Source organism: Volvox carteri, assembly GCF_000143455.1.
Source record: "Volvox carteri f. nagariensis unplaced genomic scaffold VOLCAscaffold_39, whole genome shotgun sequence".
In the NCBI taxonomy this organism is placed as follows: Eukaryota; Viridiplantae; Chlorophyta; class Chlorophyceae; order Chlamydomonadales; family Volvocaceae; genus Volvox; species Volvox carteri.
This window is the reverse complement of record NW_003307582.1, coordinates 195,871-214,763: the sequence shown is the minus strand read 5'-3', so window position 1 is coordinate 214,763 and position 18,893 is coordinate 195,871. Positions and strand designations below refer to the sequence as shown.

At 55.8% G+C, this 18,893-nt stretch overlaps 2 protein-coding genes across 2 annotated transcripts; one reads left to right on the top strand and one right to left on the bottom strand.

Annotated features, from left to right (window-relative positions):
* Positions 1 to 1,471: 1,471 nt before the first annotated feature.
* On the bottom strand, positions 1,472 to 7,732 carry VOLCADRAFT_94683 (uncharacterized protein; the record flags this gene model as incomplete). The annotated part of the gene is made up of 11 exons (XM_002953840.1): positions 1,472 to 1,635; positions 3,382 to 3,607; positions 3,903 to 4,001; positions 4,147 to 4,362; positions 5,019 to 5,139; positions 5,498 to 5,693; positions 5,999 to 6,180; positions 6,363 to 6,625; positions 6,856 to 7,002; positions 7,186 to 7,221; positions 7,697 to 7,732. The coding sequence occupies 11 exons, from the start codon at positions 7,730 to 7,732 to the stop codon at positions 1,472 to 1,474; spliced, it is 1,686 nt and encodes a 561-aa protein (XP_002953886.1).
* Positions 7,733 to 10,879: 3,147 nt separating this feature from the next.
* VOLCADRAFT_106159 (uncharacterized protein) lies at positions 10,880 to 14,495 on the top strand (the record flags this gene model as incomplete). The annotated part of the gene is made up of 5 exons (XM_002953921.1): positions 10,880 to 10,889; positions 11,498 to 11,635; positions 12,063 to 12,258; positions 12,550 to 12,689; positions 13,975 to 14,495. 5 exons carry the CDS (start codon positions 10,880 to 10,882, stop codon positions 14,022 to 14,024), a joined length of 534 nt encoding a protein of 177 aa, XP_002953967.1. The 3' UTR covers positions 14,025 to 14,495.
* Between the last annotated feature and the right edge of the window lie 4,398 nt (positions 14,496 to 18,893).

Below are 18,893 nucleotides of genomic sequence, written 5' to 3'. Positions count from 1 at the left end.
TAAATTGATGTAAAACATGGTAGCATGTCTATCTACTGACGATGCGATTCATTTGTAGATGCCCTAAGAGTGCCGACCACCACCACCATGCGTGTGTAACGGATATACTATACTTCTGTTGCCGGCGCTGCCACGGTTACTCCGCTGTGCTCGTGCTCGTTCTTGCAGACCCAAACGGACATGCTTCAACAACGGGACGAGGAAATCGCCGCTCTGTGTCGCAAGTTGGCCGAACAACAGCAGCAAATAGAGCAGCAACAGCAGCAAATAGAGCAGCAACAGCAGCAAATAGAGCAGCAACAGCAGCAAATAGAGCAGCAACAGCAGCAACGGCAAGAAGGCCTGCGACAACGCCCACAGAATTTTGAGGCGCTAGCGGGAAAGCTGTTCAAGGTATCTTTGCTGGCGGCCTGCGCCGGGGCGGCCGTAAACGCAGCAGCAGTAGGGGTGAGTACCTGTGTGGTGCTATGCGTGGCAGTATCGACAGGTGTGACGTGGCGTAGTGGCGCTGTTCATCCCAGTGCCGGATGCACCTCGTTGTTCGGGGTGTTGCCCGCCTAGCAGGGCGGGGAGCATGCCGAAGTGAGGGACGAGGGAAGGGAGAGGGTGAGGGAAAGGGTGAGGGGAAGGGTGAGGGGAGGGAACGTTATAAGGGAGAGCGGGTTGCGCTTTTGTGCAGTGCGTCGGGTCAAGACGGGGGACCCCTAACAAACGATTGCCTGCGCATGAGCCTGCTGAGCCAGGCGTCGAGGCTATGCTCACAGCCACCACCTCCCCGCCGTGCCCCACTTTCCGTCCCTCTGGTGTCTGCTGTTACTGCTGCTACTGCTACTGCTACTGCTACTGCTGCCGCCCGTCCCGATTGGCCGCTGCTGCTGCCGCGGAACCCTCAGGCCCTCTGCTTCATCTTGGAGCGGCGGGCTGCCTTCGCGACGGGTAAGGAGGTGGAGCTGCTGCAGGCCAACAAGCTGGATCTCAGGACCACAGGCCAAAGCAACTGCAATAACCCAGGCAACCCAAGCAGTAGCAGTAACAGCAGCAGTAGCAGCAGCAGTAGCAGCTGCGAGGGGCCCTACAGCTCATTTCCTCGTCCAGCCGCAAAGGCGGTGGAGGCCGGAGTGGGGCCTGCGCGTCTACAAGCGGTGCGCGCTGCCCTAGTAGCGCTTGTGCGCGTTTCGGACCCTAAGTCCCCTCCAGATGAACTTCGGCTGAGTGAAGTGGCCGTGGCCCGGAGCGAGTCACAAAAGCGTTGCCGGCCAACGGGCCCCCAGAACCCGGCCAACCGTATGATAACCCAATTCCCAACTGAGCTGGTAGGCTGGGCTAGGATAGACTGGCCTGTTGGCGCTGGGTAGTGACGCTTCCAAAGCTAGCGCTTTTAAGGTATGACGCCACTGGATGCACGATGACGTTCGTGGTCCTGTTGCCAGGCGCGTTGTTGCCCCTGCACCTCTTCCCGCGCCTCCCGACCTCATCTCCCCATCTCCTGTGCCGAACTTTGTCGTCCATTCCGTGTGCAGCGCGACGCCGGTGTCAGCAGAGCCCCGGCAGACATCCCGAAGGTGGCGGGGGGCAAGGGGGAGACGAGGCGCGAACTGCCCGAGGGATTCTCGCAACCGCCTGGTAACGCCCCCCCTGGAGGAGCAGTAGCGGGACAAGGGGTCCTCGATTCATCATCACCATCACCATCATCACCATCACCACTATCTTCACCCGAAGCGGGGTTGGAAGCGGCGGGGAAAGCGGAAGGCGCGGACAGCTGACCCGGCAACACCCTTTAACGAGCCGCCTCCTCCTCCTAGCCAAGGTGGTCGTCTACGAAACCAACCTGTCCGAGGAGCTTCAGATCCCGGTGGTGCTGCTCGCGCATGACGTCATCCGCAACAACCCTAGGTTAGGAGAGGAACTGGCTTTGGAGGATTCCTTGAACGGAGCGGCGCGTGGGTGGGGGGCGTCCTACATGTGGAAGTGCATGACCGTCCAGGCTAGCTCCGTGGCTTGGGTGAAGCGGATTGTGGAGCGACTTCCGTATGAGTGCAAAAGAGGGTTTTATGAGCTTTTTGTGTACAAATCAGAGGTAGGGAGTGGGCTAAGGGAAAGGGAAAGAGGGAATTGCAGTTAGGGCAGGTCGACAAGGCCGTTTTTGCCTCTTCGAACAAGAGCTGTGTTCTGCGCTTCTTTGTTTGTTGTGCTGATGGTTGGCCGCCTTACTTATGGTGGGTGTGGGTCATGATGGCTGTAGTCAATGAGGATAGATAGGTACGGGAGCGGCCCTCAACTCAAAGCAACCTGTTGTGAAGATGCAAACTTTTTGAAATCCATCAGCAGAGGCAGTTGTGGTTCAGAGACATCCACAGTCTTCACAGCGCACTTTTGACCGTCAGAAGTGCCCTTTGACCACAGCCATCACCACCACCACCACCACCACCACCACCAGCAGCACCACCACCACCACAGCCACCACCAGCAGCAGCAGGTGCTGCATTCTCCACGGCCGCTTTACGAAACACGGTACTCTATAACTGACGACCCCTTACCGCTACAGCTTCAACCCTGCTGCTGGTGCTGCTGCTGCCGCTGCTGTAGCTAAACTGCATCATGTGTTCCAAGCAGAAGGGGATCGGGCTGTTGGAAGGAGCCCGAGGGCTGTTTCAGACCCTAAAAGCCCGCAGACCGAAGGCGGGATTTACACAGCGGGAGGCTCACGTGTCTCAGGGGGGTTTCCTTAGCAGCTATAACCCCGTCGTGACACACGGCCACACACGGCTCTCCCTCTCTCCCCCTCGCGACCCCCGAGTCCCCCTAGGACTTGCGTGCCTTCTTTCCCTTCTTTCTGCCCCCCTCCTCTTCCTTCTTGCCCTCCTCCCTAACCCCCGCCGTTGTTTGCCGCCGCCGCGCCATCCCCGGCCCCTCCGTCCCCTTCCCCCTCCCGCTTCCTCTTGCTCTTGCGCTCCGCCTGATCGCCCTTTTTGCCGTTCCTTGTGCCGTCAAGCGGCGCCGAGCCATCGGCTGAACCGGCCGCCGTCGTCTTCTCCTTCTCGTCGTTGCCATTCTTCTTCTGCTGCTGCTTGTTCTTCGGGCTGGGTTGCTGTTGCGGTGGGGGCTGGCCACCTTGCGAACCTGGTCCTGCAACAACACCAGCAGCAGCAGCAGCAGCAGCAGCAGCGGCAGCAGCTGCAGCAGCAGCAGCAGCAGCAGCAGCAGCTGCAGCAGCAGCAGCAGCTTCCCCGGCTGCCTTCAGGGGATCGCCTCCGCTCTCGGCGGCGTCTCCTCCTCCTCCTCCGCGCTTCTGCCGCTTCGCCTTCCGCACAGACCTATTGGCAGCTGCTGCCGGCCCCGTCGCCGCCACTGCGCCGCCGCCGCCCGTACTCAGGCTCGCACCCGCGGCCCCAGCGTTCTCGCCGCCGCCATCCCCACTGCTGCCGCATTTCTGGGCGCTGCGCGCCCGCTTCGCGGCGCGCTTAGACGCGGGCTGAGCGGCGGCCGATGCAGAGACCACTGCCTGTGTTTTCGCGCCGCCGCCACTACGGCTGGTGACGCCGAATGCCATACCGCCGTGACAGGCCATCTTTCGAATCTTGCAAATTTTCCCGGAGCTCAGAGAGACCTGCTGGAGCAGTCCGACAGGAAGAGGGGCAATATATATTTAGGTGTCAGCCTCAGCCGTCGGAATCGAACCCGCGTCGCGCGAGAGACATCCGGCATAGTTCCTCACAACGGAACGCTGTGTGTGTGGAATACTGGCACAGGTGCGGGGCCATGCGGTCAGCCAGCGCATGACCAGATCCCTCGTCCTATCCACCCACCCAGCCAACCAGCCATCCACCCAGCCAACCACCCACCCAGCCAACCACCCACCCACCCAGCCAACCACCCACCCAGCCAACCACCCACCCAGCTACCTGTTTAAAGAAGCGCCCCAGGGAGTCCTTGTCCTGTTTCCCCGGCAGCTTCTTGAATGCTTCGTTGGCCACCGCGGGGGTCTTGAACACCAGCAGCAGCTGCGGTTGGTTGGTTGGTTGGTTAGTTGAGGGATTAACAGATGGATGTGCGTACATATACCCGCCCGCGATGGACATCCATACATACAAACGCACGTCGTGATGTGTCCCCAAGACCCCGTCCCCAACACCCGACCCAGCACACCTGCGTGGCGTGATCCGGGTTTTGCTCCAGGCGGTCGAAGCCCGGGGCCCCCGCCGCCGCCAGCACCCCCCGCAACTCCTCCTCGAGCTCCACCTGCCCCCTACCCTCCCGCAGGCCGTGTACGAGCAGCTTGGCAAGGTCGGCGGGGGAAACCCGGGTTTGGGGGGGCTCCAGGGGGCCGGAGGGGACCGCCATCTGCAGCTCCCGCATCACCAACTGTGTGCGTGTATGTATGTATGTATGTATGTATGTATGTATGTATGTATGTATGTATGTATGTATGTATGTATGTATGTATGTGGGGGAAAGCGCGGGCGGGACGGGGATGTGGGAGGGGGCGTAAGTTGACGACGTATGTGTTGATGCCTTAATGTGGGGATTGGCTGGCCAGCGGATCAACGCACGACAGCGAAGAGCACAGGGTTGTCCCCTTTAGTTCCCCTTTGGGGCGTTACGTTACGTTATGCGGTGCTGTGGGTTATGGCGGGGACACGTCAGCATGTGGAGGGGGCATGTGCACCCTAAAGACCGCAACAAGCGGCGGCGACAAGTACGACAAATACGACAGGGAGTCGCACACGCTGGCTCCACACTCTCACGTGCATGCGCACCAACACCCGTACGCGCGGTAACCGGGGGGGGGGGAGGTGGGGAAGACATGAGCGTCTCCCCTCTCCCCCCTGTCAAAATTGCTCGTACGTCACCAGGTCATGTCGTACTGTTTGCTACAGCCCACCCACCAACCCACTGGATGCTGATGTGCGTGTGCCGGGGCATACCACTTACTACGTGTATGCGCTACGCGCCTAAAAACGCACACGTACATACATACATGCATAGATAGACACACATACACCGGCCCGCCTACTCACCCTCATGGTCACGGCCGCATCCTCCCTGGAGTCGTGAGCCCCGCCCCTTCCCTTCCGCATCTCCAGCCCCAGCAGGCCCCGAGCCAGGTCCTTGAGCCCAGGGGTGGCGTTAGGTAGGCCCCTGGGTGGGGTGTGTGGGGTGTGGGGTGGGGGTGGGGGTGGGGAGGGATGGAGATGGCAATGACGTAGTGGTGCTGGCGGTGTTAGCCAGCAGGGGCTCAAGATGTGGAAAGGGCTCTTCCTTGCATGTTGGCTTAGCTAGCTGGCTCGCCAGCTAGCGGGGTGGCGGGTCGCTAGCGAGGTGGGGACGGGGATTTGAGACTCAGCCACGTCCGCAGCTAAGCGTGTCACCGCTAAAAGCTCCCTCCCCGCAGCCCGGGGTCAATACCCTGACGCACCCAAACACCCACACCCACACCCGCACACGTACGTACATACAGACATGCACATGGGCCCCTGCGCGCCTAGGCATGACGTACATGAGCGGGAATATGAGGGACGTGTCAATGACAGGCTGGTGGTCCAGCTTGAGGGCGGTAAGGTCGTGGTGGAGGGAGTGACCCACAAGAACCACGGGTCGCTCGCCGCCACCGCCACCGCCCCTGCCCGCCTCCAAACTGCCATTGGCGCCACCCCGGTCGGGTTGTAGAAGCTTCCGTACAGCCTTCTGCGCGTCTGCGGCCGTCACCGTCACTCCCTCCAAATCCGCCTCAGTAACGCCTACACATCATCAGCAGCAGTAGCAATAGCAGCAGTAGCAGCTGAGGCTGCCGCCCAATGCTCCCCATCACTGGTGCCCAGGCCAGCTACCAGAATGTCCCCGAACATACACACCCACCATGCAGCCGGATCCGCCTGTCCCCCCCTCCTTACCCGCCATGGGATATCCTAAAACGTTTAAATAACCACCATTATTATTATTATTATTATTATTATTATTATTATTATTATTATTATTATGTCCACCATTGCCCCCTCACCCGTCAACGCCGTCCTGAGGTCCTTGATCCGACCCGTGGGTCGCACCAGCTGCCGGTACACCACCTCCCCGAACTCGTCCACCACACACACACCCAGCAGGGCGGAGTCGTCCTCCTCCGTGGCGCACATCTCGCAGTCCACGGCCAGCAGCTGGGGCCGTACACCCGGGGAGAGATGGGACCTAGGGGGCGGCGTGTGTGAGAGTGTGTGTGTGTGAGTGTGAGGGTGTTTTTGTGCCGCAAGGAAGGTAAAGGAGGCTCTCCATGTGTAGGGATGTCTGTTTGTCTGTCTGTCTGCGCATGTTGCACTCATGCGAGGGTGGGGAAAGACAAAACCCTCTTCACCCCGCAGGGGCCCTCTCACCGCTTCACCCGCACCCAGCCTGGCATGTACGACGGTAGGTTGCCGTACAATGCTTCGTACTTGTCGTGCGCCCGAGTACGGCGCACCAGCGACCAGACGGAAACCTGTTGCGGCTCCACCTGCGCTTCGCGAGGCGTGTCCTTCTGCTGCTGCTGCTGCTTTCGCTGTTCGTGTTGCTGGGCTGCAGGGCTGGTGGTGGTGACGGTGGTGGCGGGTTCAGATGGCTCCAGTGGCGGCAGCACTCCGCGACCCTTGGCGGAGTCCTAGCGGCTCCGAGAGAAAGGGGGACGGGTCGGGGTTTGGGGGGCATGACAGGAGGCCATGAGGGGAAGGGGCGGAGGGAGGGAGGGAAAGCGGGGGCCGAACGAGAGAGAGGTGTGTAATGGTTGGCGGGTGGTGGGTCCATCTGCGCGGCGGAGGGCTACACACCGGCAAAGGGTGCAACCGCCACCCGCAGCCAGCATTCTCACAGCCGCGAACGCGGTCTTCACACCTGGCGTATTGCCTGGGCCCATTTCAGATAGCGCTGCGCGAAGTCCCGGGGGAATTCGGAGGCAGCGGTTGCTGCTCCCTGAGGCGGCGGCGAGGGAGCGCCATCCGGCTCCGGTGCGAGGAGATCCGCAACGTATGCCTCGAGTACCTGTGGGAGCGGAGTGGTGTGGGAAGGAGGGTTCGGGAGGGCGGGTGAGGGGGCCCCCGGCAAATTGGAGGCGGAGGAGGGAAGGGCAAAGGGGGGGGGGTCTGCTGCTGTTGGCTTGAGCTTGCAGAGAACGTCCCAGGGAGAGATGTATGTCTAGAAGCTGGCAAGCATACCGGTGCTCACCTCTCTCTTTTGCTTCTTGGGATCTGACCCGCGGCCCTAGACACGGCGAGGATGGAAGCGTCCCGGAGCCGGACACGTGCCCAATCGGGAAATTAGGAAACAGTGATTGTTACATACATATGTAAAGCTATGCAGGCTGCATTGACCGCTAGGGACGGCGGCTGCTTGGCGGGATGCGGCGGCCGCACAAGCATACCTCACGACGCGACTTTATGAATTCTCCCCATGCACCGCTCTTTCCTTTGATGTTATGCCTTTGGCACGCTTTTACGAGGCTGACAAGGTCTTCAAAAGTAGCCTCGACAACAGAAGTTGGCAACATTTTTCAGAGAAGACATTAGTTATGAATGACTCATAGCATACGAAGAACGTAATTGAAATATGAAATGCTTGCGCGATTGATGCCTCGTGACGATTGGAACTTGGAGGCTTGGTTTCCAACTGCCCAGCCGGTTAGCCAACGACTTCAGGGCTCGCACTCAAGCTGCGGGTTCACGGCCTCAAAGTGCACCTGCCGATAGATCGGGTAGCAAGGGCCAGCACTCATCACTCGTTAGGGTTCAGCAACCTTTGGATTGGACCGGGCAAAGGTTTAGAGTAACTGCGCACACGTTCGGCCAGCTTTGCGGCTATGGCAATTGCTGGCAGTTTCTTTTCATGACTTGCATAATTATGCATGAAGCTAAGAAATGCCAGGCTTTGAGGATATTGTGTTTTAGTCATTGTAGCGTGTAGTTGTACTCGTCACAGGATACCGATAGAAAGCTCAGATAAGATCATGATGGCGTGTAACTCATGGTGGTATTATTTTCATTGCGATGAAAGCATGGTACCAGCAGAAAACGTTTTTCTACGGACTATTGCAATAGGTGGAGTAGCGCATGTGCTACCGACGCCAAGCACGCTCGCTGCAGTTCGTGCTTTTCGTTGAACTTCCGCAACAGATGATGAACACATAGGTGCGCTATATCCATCCCCATAGAGCATCCTCGCAGCTGGTCATCCTTTCCATGGCAGTTTCTGGGAAATGAGAAAGGCCAAGAGGCGGCGGCGTGCCTAGGTTCACTCTCAGCCAGGGTTGGAAAACGTAGTCGGAGACCCATGCAATCCAATGCAAGTTTTGGAGCTGCGTCACTATTCATGCACAAAAAATGCTAAAATACATTGTTGCCCAGAACCGCGGCGTAAGGGGGAAGGGCAGAGGACCTGGATTCATTCCCTGGTGGGAAAACACAGCAGCAAAGTTGGAGGGCAATGTTAAGATTGGTAAAAACTTGGCTGGTTGCTGCTCCTAAAGAACCGGAGTGTCTTGTGTTCAAGTACACACGTTTCGGTTTATTAGTTGGTGCATGCACACAGAGGACCGTGCAGACCCACAGAAGCCATAAGCCCGCCAGTACATCCATCAACACGGCAAACATTTGCTAGGTTAAAGGGTGCTTCAATATAGCATGGGTGCGCCGCCGCAGCCGCCGCGGATGTCACTAGACGCCTCTAACGCATCGCTACCACCACCACTACCGACTTTATGACACCTAGCAAAGCGACCAGTCTTGTAGGTCTATTTGCCTTTTGTATCGAATCTCGCGACTTTGGGCGTCCGCGATGTTCCTTATAGTTGCCTGTGCAAGCAGAAGAGAGACGAAGACAGACGACGAAGAGGTGCGAAGAGGCGAGGCGGAGTTGGCGGGAGGTTACGAAAGTTTCGCACCTACTGGGCTTCTTCCTCATGACCCTCGGCAAGCGCTGCCCTGTCCTACCGCGGCCCGAGAGTAATGGCTGGCTTGCACCAATTTGGAAAGCTCTGAAGCTCCAAGCTGGGGTTGAGGTCTTTATCACCTCGGCCAAGGAAATGTGCGTCTTGCAAAGAGGTCTTCCGCTGTATGAGATACTTGTCGAAGTCGGAATCCCTCAGTACCGGTACATAAAATTTGGATTATGGCTTTGTCTAATGTCCAATTTTCGTGCGTTTTTGGAGTTAGAGTCTAGCTCACAAGGAAGGGAAATACGAAGGGATGCAAACAAAGCGGTCCAACTATTGCGGCCAGAGCCCAAAGGCAAGGTAGAGGAGGCAACCATTCGTGTGAGGAAACGGTGTCTTAAGATGAACTGAAGGCACCATCTTGTTATATTACCCGCAGTACCTTCACTGCAGAAACTTAAAGCATTGTGCAGCGGGGAGAGCCACCGGGCAAACCGCGCTTCGAGCCCTGCTGTGCATGAAGAGCAATTTCTGCGTGCAAGTAAATGGCTAGATAGCATTTCAGCAGTTCGGCATTTTTGCGCATTGATCACCAATGCACCCTCAGCTCTTTGCGCGCACTTGGATCTGCGCAAATGGGCAAATATGCTCGACAGTGGAATGGTCTCGCGGCCTCGCACGAAGTCCTTAATGCCTACCAACGAGGAAACGCTGTCAGGATTTGAAACGATATTATTTACTTGGTACATATAATATAGATCCTATAGTCTTTCTTCAGCTTACAGCTCTTGAATAAAACCTCACTCTTTTCTCATTGATTCGCCCGCCTAGCATTGCTCTCACTCCTACCACTCAGGTGTACTTGGTCACAGTTTTTTCGTCTGCTTCTCTGTTAGAGAAAATTATGTGTGATGGCGTCGACAACGAAGGCGTTTGCTCGAGAGTATTGTACTGTGCTTTGCGTTGCGAGCATGGAGTGCGGCAGTGGCATAATTCAGGATTCGACGAATCTTATAGGAAATCTTAACTCCTATCTTATTGTCCTACTAATAGCGCCAGCACCCAAAAAATTTACGAACCCTGTAAATCCCGTACCATCACTCAATATAGGCTTACTTTTACATCATGCATTGACGGGTGTAATAAGAAATGCTAGTTTGCTTGATTACCTATGCTGCCATAAGCATTTAACCGACCCAACGGACCGTTCAGTTGAGTTAGCGAGGCCGTACTAGTTGCATGGGAGCTTCCCGTCTCAGGCTTATTTAACAAATCTGCATAGATATTATCCATCATCGAAATAGGCTGCTTTCATATTGCAGAACATTTTAGCGAAAATGCATCGCCGAACTGAACCGAGGAGCTTGCGGACAGCAATAGCCGTCACGGCCTTACTACTCGGAACAAGCATTTTACAATGCGCTGCATTAAGTGACGCGGGTGAGCAGAATTGCTTATTAAAGTATGGCAAGGATAGTAGCGAACCGAGGTATATGATCGATGGACTAGCCAGCCACAAGGGCTGCAATCGACATTTGTAGCATGCAACTATAGATATTTGTAATGACATAAAATTATTTGCTTGATTATATTTTGGCAATGCAACGGCCTAAAAGCGGAGCCTTTTGAGCGGTTGCCGTCATGGGCAGAGGCGGAGGCGCGTGCGACACCTTCTCCCCCTAAGCATACAACCTCGGGCTTCGTTGCCAACCTATTTACGCATTATTTTCTTTGCTTCGATGCCTGTGCATGGTCTGATTTCCACCCTGCTTTGATGTATTCTGGATAACCCGTTCTGTGCCGCGCCTACCTCCTCGAACTCCGTAGAATGGGACCGTCGACAATTACAATCTGGGAGCCCGGGCCGAACTTTGCGCCCACCCCGGCCCCCCCCACATCCCTTTCCTCCACCGCCGCCACCTTTCCCTGCTGGTGCGTGCTGCAAATGAACTACGTATCTATTACACCTACATCCATACATCTTCGGTTAAGATGTATGGATGTGAGTACTGGAAATGAACATCGTCAAATAGCTCGTATCTTGTCTGGGTACGTGTCTGTTAGGGTTCGAGTGTGAGTGCGTTCAAGGATGTGCGTGTGTCTCCGTGCACACATGTGTGCATCAGTGTGCATGCTTTTTCCCCCTTTTCTGCTGTATTAGAGGAGCAAAAGAAGACGCTAAGGACTCTGGCTTCCCCATCCCCAGTCGACCTACAGCGCCTGTCTATTACCATCACTCGTCCCAAACCAGATCACCGCGATCACAAATGCCCCATCCACCTAGCCAGCCAGGCAGACATCTAGCTAGCCAGCCAGGCAGCCAGTGTTGATGGGCTGAATGTCATTTCCCCGGATGATGTCCAGACCTCCACTTGTTCACTCCGTGGAGATGTCAAGAACCCGAAAAGGCCACATCCTCAGACCCTCACTCCCAACACCGTCAAACCTGCCAACGAACCCCGCAACCACGTGCACCTCTCTTTCCCCCCTCCCTAGCATCCTATTGCACATTGAATCTTGATCTTATTATGTATATCTTGATCTTCTTCATCCTCGCTGCCGCTGTCCACCCTCCCACCTCCTACCTGCCGCCTTTGTCCGTACGCACAGCCCAATCCATTCGTACAGCTCAGGGAACCAACCAGTGCATCGATGTGGCCGGTGGTCTAGTTGTCAACGGCGCCCGGCTGGTTCAGGCCAGGTGCAACGCCAGCTCGCCCACACAGAAGTTCATCACCCTTGATGCGGGTAGGAGTACACGCAGCGCCCCAATTCCAAGATAGAGAACAACAAAAGGGCGTGCAGACTGCTGGAGAGACGTTATGAGCCGCTGGACCCCTCGTGCATGCGAGGGGCAGCAGGCGGCCCGAGGGTCATATAGCGGTGCAAAATAGCGAGCAAAGACCCTAAAGTGACTGTGCCGTGGCATAACCGAGACGCGGGGGACGGAGCCGTAGGGCATCCCTGTGCGGCAGCAATGCGAACCCTGCATAAAAGGAGGTTTTCCCCACAGCCTTCTGTTAGTGGTGGGGCGCTTTGCGGAGTTTGACTTGGTGGAATGCGTCTGGTCTTGCCGTACAAGAAACGCTCACAGCATCAAAGCGCATTGCGGTATCCGTGCTTCACACACCATGCTGTTTGATGCCGTACTTAACGTACAATGGCCATGACGCAGGCGGCGGCGTATTGCACATCTATAGCGATGTCGACCGTACACGCTGCTGGAACGCGTGGCCACTGTACGACAGGGCCCCGCCTAGCGATTACGGCTCAGGCTCCGGGACCCTGATGTTCAACGGCGCAGTTCTGATGTGGGATTGCGATTTCACGGACCCCGCCACGCAGTTCAAGCCGACGGCGCAGGGCTCAGGGTGGGTTGTGGAGCGTGAGATTAGAGTCAATTGTCTTTCCGTGTTGGTTGTGACCGTTAAGACGTTGGGGGTGCTGGTTGGGAGCTGTAGCTTGAGCGGCTGTGCATGCTGACGCTGACGCTGCGTGCTGGTTGCTGCTGCTCGGTTTCATCGGGGCACCGCTACTACAACCACCCGGGTGGCTGTATGTGGACATAATGATTCTGTTGACCCAACTGTTAACCGTCATCCCTGGCAGTGGGAACCTGCAGATGCCCCATGCACATCTCCCGACCGCCGCAACCGCTGCAGGTGGTCATTGCAACCCCTGTTTTCGAGCATCAACTGTGTGGGCCTCAACACGACCACCGTCGCGGGCAAGACCGAGACCCGGCTGGTGATGCTTCCCTGCGGCAGCAACGTGGCGGCCCAGACTCTGCTGTTCACGCTGAGTGAGTGGAGGCACCGTCGATGGATGGCGAACGGGAGCTAGCTATCAGCCGCGTGAAGAGGGGGGGGCTGAGGGTTGCAGTCTTGCAGATAGCCCGCTGTGTGTGCGTGTGTGTGTGTGCGTGTCTGTGCGTGTGTGTGTATGTGTATGTCTGCGCGTTTGTATGTATATCACATGTGCGCGTGCATATATATATGTACGCGTTTATGTGTTACATCGCACCTGATCAAGGCTAATGCTGGCCAAGAGCAATTAACCCTGTGCTATCGGAAAGACCGCCGCAGAGCAGCACTCTTATTAAGGGGGGGGGGAAAGAGGGGCGGAGGGGCCGCTGTCCCCTTACAGCTCCACCTATAGACTGCGTCTGTGAGTGGGGGTGTATTGCTTGTGAGCCCGTCCAAGTTCGCATCTTTGGCGTGAGGGTTCTCGTTTGCGATGCAGTGGATGGTAAGGCCCTTTGTGTTGTTGCCGCCACGGTAGCAGAACACCATTGGTTGATCAACTCATAGATTGATTATTCATCACTTCATAGCAGTACTCACGACCGGCATCCTGCGCTATTGCTCCTTGCAGACGCCCCATCGCCGTCGCCGCCGCCGCGGCAATCACCACCACCATCACCATCGCCACCACCGCCGCTAGCGCCGAAGCCTTCGCCACCGCCGCCGCCAGCGCCGAAGCCTTCACCGCCCAGGAAGTCCCCTCCCCCGGTGAAGAACCCTTCACCGCCGCCGGTATTGCCTCCCCCCAGCAGCCCGAAGAAGGTCACTCGCTCTCCTCGCCCAACAGTCGGCTAAATCACAGGAAAAGTGGAAACCATGTGCAATGGCGGGGCAAGTACGGGAATGGGAAATGGCCACAAAGACAAAAGCAAAGGCCAAGGCTTACAGGCACTGTCGTTCAAAGACTTTGCCATCGAGACCATTTTGCAGCTAGCCAACAACCCTGTTCTTGCTCCTGCGCCTTTCACTGTTTCGCTCTTAGACGTCCCAGCCCAGGCAAACATACGCCAAACCCTGTGTGGATTACGCATGCTGGAGATGTCCCAAGCTTTGAAAGTACATAAAAATGCACGCAAGGGGGAAAATAACGCGACAAGAGAGATAACGGAGTGGTTGGTGCTGGTTCCGGTGTGGGTGCCATGTGAGGTCGGAATCCATTGCCACCGGCGATTTATCCCACTCCTACTCCTATTCCTACACTTGCTCCGGGTGGACTTAACGGTTCCGGGCTGTGCTGGCCCAGCGGCAGTGGCGGCCCTAGGAGCTCACCCGTCTGCCCGGCAGCGGCACGGCGGGCTGGGCGCTGCCGGCTCTACCTCCATTGCATTGAGTAGTAGGACACGCCATGACCTGGGAGACGCCAAACTTACCTCGCGGATGGCGGCTGGTTGCTGGCGAATGTGCGAGTCATGGTGTTGACCTGTTATGTGCGTGGTGTTGTGTCTGTACGCATGGTGGCTGTACAGCAGATATCAGGAAGCAAACACGCATGCATTCAGAGCGCCGTTTATTGCTAACCGGCGGTACAAATAAATATACATAGGGTACAATTGTGTATGTTAATGTTGCTATGACAAGGGGACGGTTGATGCCGCAGGAGTAGGTCTTCGCCGCGGAGGAGTCCGTGGCGGGGCCTTGGACGGGGCTCTGTCCTTCGAAAGGACGTACCGAAGGGGGCTCATTGCTTTTTCGTACTCATAACCGAGTCCTGCATGCGAGCTCGAAAGCGATGAGCGCACTGTCGAACAACCGTGTAGTAGTGCTGTAGTGTTGTGTGATGGCCTATCACGCAACCCAACTCGTCGATTGCGCAGCTTGCTGTAGGTGGGAGGTGTTGGGCCCCCGAGGGGAACCACCACGGGGAACCTGCAGGGCCATCTGCCGCTGCACACTGCTAATTGATGCACATATACTCACATACACTTTCTCTCTCTCTCTTTCGCAAACACACACGCACACACATATTCTCATTGCGGGTTGCACGTGCACACGTTAAGATGCATAATCTGGAAGGTTTGGTGGTACGACTTGGGGGTATTTTTTGCGATATGTACATGACCACGTGGGACGGTTGGTACGGTCACGCGCATCTATGATGCAGGCCGCCGTCAGGCTGAGCTGTAACACGGCTGGGATGTAGGGGCGATACACTATTTGACGACTTTGGTTAATTCTAACGACCGTGGTGAAGTTTGAAGTATGAGCTAAGCATTAGTGTTCTCACAGCAGGCGGTATGATGCTGTGTTGCATCGTCAGGGGATGCTGCGTTACGCGTTTGGAAGGTTACCCGCTCTGGGTAAGACCTGCAGACGAGTCGCTGGTTGGCCGGCTGAAGGAGTGAATGCCGAGGAGTTTGCAGTGCGGGATCACATGCACATGCATGGAATCTCGGAACAAAATTCTGTGGGGTTCGCCGCGATCTGAAGTTAACATTTTCACTTTCAGTGGGCATGCTTAATACAGCGTCAAGCAGGGCATTTTGTGCTCGAAGGCTCGTAGTTGCCCTGGATTGAGGATTGAGGATTTCGGACAGTTATACCGTACTGTCGATTGGTTTAATCCGCTGCCCCTTCATCGCCCGCCTACTAGACCTCCCAGTCCCATATTGGCTGACCACTTTCCAGGTCCTTGCAAGCAGGCTGAGTACCAAAGAATGCTTCCATGCTGCCGGAGAGTAACTTGTGAAGACCGTCACATTTGCCATGTGCTGTGTATGCCAAGTCGACTCATGGCTGCCGTATATGCTGAGGGCTGTGTGTTAGTGGTGGGTGCAGGGAGAGCCTGCCCAAAGGCGAAGCCTGATTTTCAGCACGAACTTCTGTTCATAGGCTTGTTTGCGTTAATGTAAGAACAGCGGTCAACTTAGCTTCGCCATGTGCTGGGTCTGCCAAGTGCTGGGGCATCCATACAAACCAGAGACACCCGGGTTACCCTCATGCCCACAGCACACTAAACATTCATCACCCAACCGACGTAAGCAGAATTTACAGGACCTTCCCTTTCCACATCGGTCCAATATCTTGGCCATAAACGGCTTTCATTATAAATGCCATGACGGCACCATGGCCACTTCACTCACGGCATCCTCACCTGCCTGCATAAGGGGCCTCACACTTCCCCTTCTAGAACCATCAACATCATGCTCTTGAAAGGTGGAGCCCTGCAGCTCCTGGTCCGTGGCTGCCATACCTCCGTTGCTGGTATCCATGCCCTTGGAGGGGCCCTTGGAGGGGCACCATGACCTGCAGCTGGCACCATAACCCGGCCACTTGTGGCGCCATGGCTGGGAGGCGGCGGCTCATACAACGCATGGCTGGGTTGTGCAGGAGCCCCTGCTGCGTTGAAAGATTATTTGCAAGTAAATCTCAAAAACAACACAAAGGCCGTGACCATTAGAAGGGCCTGCAATGTCCAGCACCTACTCATTAACATCCAAGTCAGGATTTGAATCTCCACTAATAGCACCATGCGCAGCCGCTTTCTGTCACAGGTGTCAGTCGAAGGCAGGATGGAGTTAAAACTTACAAATGGACTCGAGATCACAGATCATATGGTAATCACCTGTCGCTCTGCGACCTTCCTGCTTGTCACAACACGAGCAAAGGGTATTTTGATGTGGAAAGGGTTACATCTCATATGTTTTGCATGGGGGCTATTACTTACTCCGCAACCCACTCTGAGCAGGTCTTGTCAATCTCCTTGGCTCACATCACAAGCACTACATTCCGTGCTCGTTAGTTGCATGACGCAGCCTACAAGTGGCAGGCCGTCCGGATAGCTGGGGGCCGCCCGACCTTCCCTTCATCCCACACAGTGCCAGCACTGGCCTTGGCCGCGCTCAACTGGAACGATGGCCCATGTTTGGAATTCACTCTTCGGCCCTCCTCGCCACGATTGCACAACATGGTGCACCAGGCCCCTCCAAAACTGCCCTGAAGCGCGGCACATGCCATATGCCCAATTAAGCTTTGGAACAATTTTGTGGCTGGAACGTTGGACGAGGAGGCCGGCTTCTAAGTTCTTGGCCCGCGGCCGCCTCTCACCGGTTAAGAGCATGGTGCTTTCTCCACTACTGCAGCCGCCGCCGCTGGGCGGGCCGCTGCTGTGCAGTGGACCTGCAGGCGGCCCCCATCAGGTGGCGAAGCTGGTACAGACCGAGGTCGGGGTTGCTGAAGTTAACGTTGCCGCTGTCGCACTGCCGAGAGGACCGACAGCTTTGCTCTATTGCTCACGGTCTTGCCAGACCACGGGCTTCCGGTGCCGGGCAAGGGGCCGCCTTAGTTACATTTGCAGGTTGGCCGTACATTATGTCATATAAATCGTCTATCTGCAGATGCCACGCGTTCGGTTTCGCAACATTGTAAGCACGCAGCGTGGCAGGATGCGTGGTATATGAATTCAACAATGGCGCGCATGTCATTCCTTCTTTAGCTTGGTGGCGTTGCAAAGGAACAAGACGAAGAAGGTTTTTCGTTTGTGTAGTTTAAGCTGGTGGCCATGGACCAGTGTTTTTTTTAAGTAATATATTACTTTTAAGGAATAAAGAGGCCTTTTTGGCCTTTGGAAATAAGGAACAAAGTGAGGCCGATCCGTACATTTTCATTCCTTCAGCCAAAAACGTCCATTGCTGCCAGATTGCTCCGTAGTGTGCAGAACTTAGTATTATCGATCATAAAATAGATATGAGGGGCCGTAAGAAGGTCAAGCCCGTGAGTCAACGCGGCATAGCAGAATGTATGACCGGTCCTTCCATAGACAAACACGCAAAAGGCAACGACTTGAACGCTGAACAAACACAAAAACAGCAAGATAAGTCTGAAGTTTTTCCTGATAAAGGCGTTTGGGACGGCGGTGCTGTTGTCGGTAATGCATCGGCAATGTTGCTGCCAGCGGTGACCGATGACGGTTCCGTGACGCACTGAGGAAGTGGCTGGACAGCAGCAGCAGGGGCCGGTACATGATGAACCGGTACAGTCCCAGTGTGCTGTGGTTTGCAGTGGCGGGTGACGGCCTTTGATTTGCTATGTAGTTGCTTGCTTTGGGCCTTTGCTTGGTCGGATTTACTTTTTGTTCACAAACAGTGCCAGAACTATCTATGCATGTGCATGAAGCGTGCGCACATGAACGAAAACGCGCCAACGCATTGCGTGCCTCTTGGTCTATGAGGGGAGTTGTAGCTTATCGGGGGGGGTCTGGGGGGGGGCGTAGCCCCCCCCAGCGCCCCACTCTTAAGGAATACATAACGGCGACGCTAGCAACTTTGTTACTTAGGTTGGAGTAAATTGAGACCCCCCCTAAATGAAAAAAAAATCACTGCCATGGACCCTGACACTTGGGACAATTCTTGGGAGGCAGTGGAGTGTCGTTAGTCCCAACCGAGAAGGGTTTTACCTTGTTCACACGCGTGGGAGCTATGCGGCGCCACGCAGGTGTGTTCCAGGGATTTAATGATTTCGTCTTGAAGTATGGTGCATTTCCTTCCGCTGGTTTGTACGGCATGTGCAAATTCGTAGATATTGCTGCCACTGGCTGCCCTCCGTCATAGGGGTTTCGCAGGTCGCAGTGGGTTCGCGCAATGACCGCCCCGTCGCAACGCCATGAGCGGAGTACGATACATATAACTGCATTGCTATTTGTTTCGGTTCGTTACCTTGGATTGTTGACGTTACCCCTTATGTTTGGTTTGGTCGATGTGCGCATTCCTAACGTGGTGCAGTGTCGTGGGTTCGTTTGCTTTGGGCCTGCAATGTGGCGTCGTGGGTCCATTTTTTTCACATTATATTGTTTGTGGCGTTATGGTGTTACGTGTTTTGATTTTGGTGTTTTGTTTGCTTACAAATATCGCATTGAAGTTCGCTAGGAAGTCATCCTGCGGATGCGGCATGGATGATTACTCGCGCTGCAATTGTGGCGGCCAAAGGAACACCACAGCCTCTCTACGGGGAGCGCTTTGCGCGGGAACATATCTCCAGTCACCTGGAAGGTGTCTGAAGCGGCCCCCTGGCGCAGGGATGCGTTTCTGGCGCTTGCTTGCGTGCTGCGCTGCACTTGGTTGAAGCTGGTGGGGTGGGACGATTGAAGCTGGAGGGGTGGGACGATTGTGGGGGTGCCTCTGCTCCGCTTGCAGGTTTTTTGGTGGTCGCCTGATCTGGGCTTTGCATCATAAAGTTCATGCGATGTACAAGTACGATGCACTGCTCGA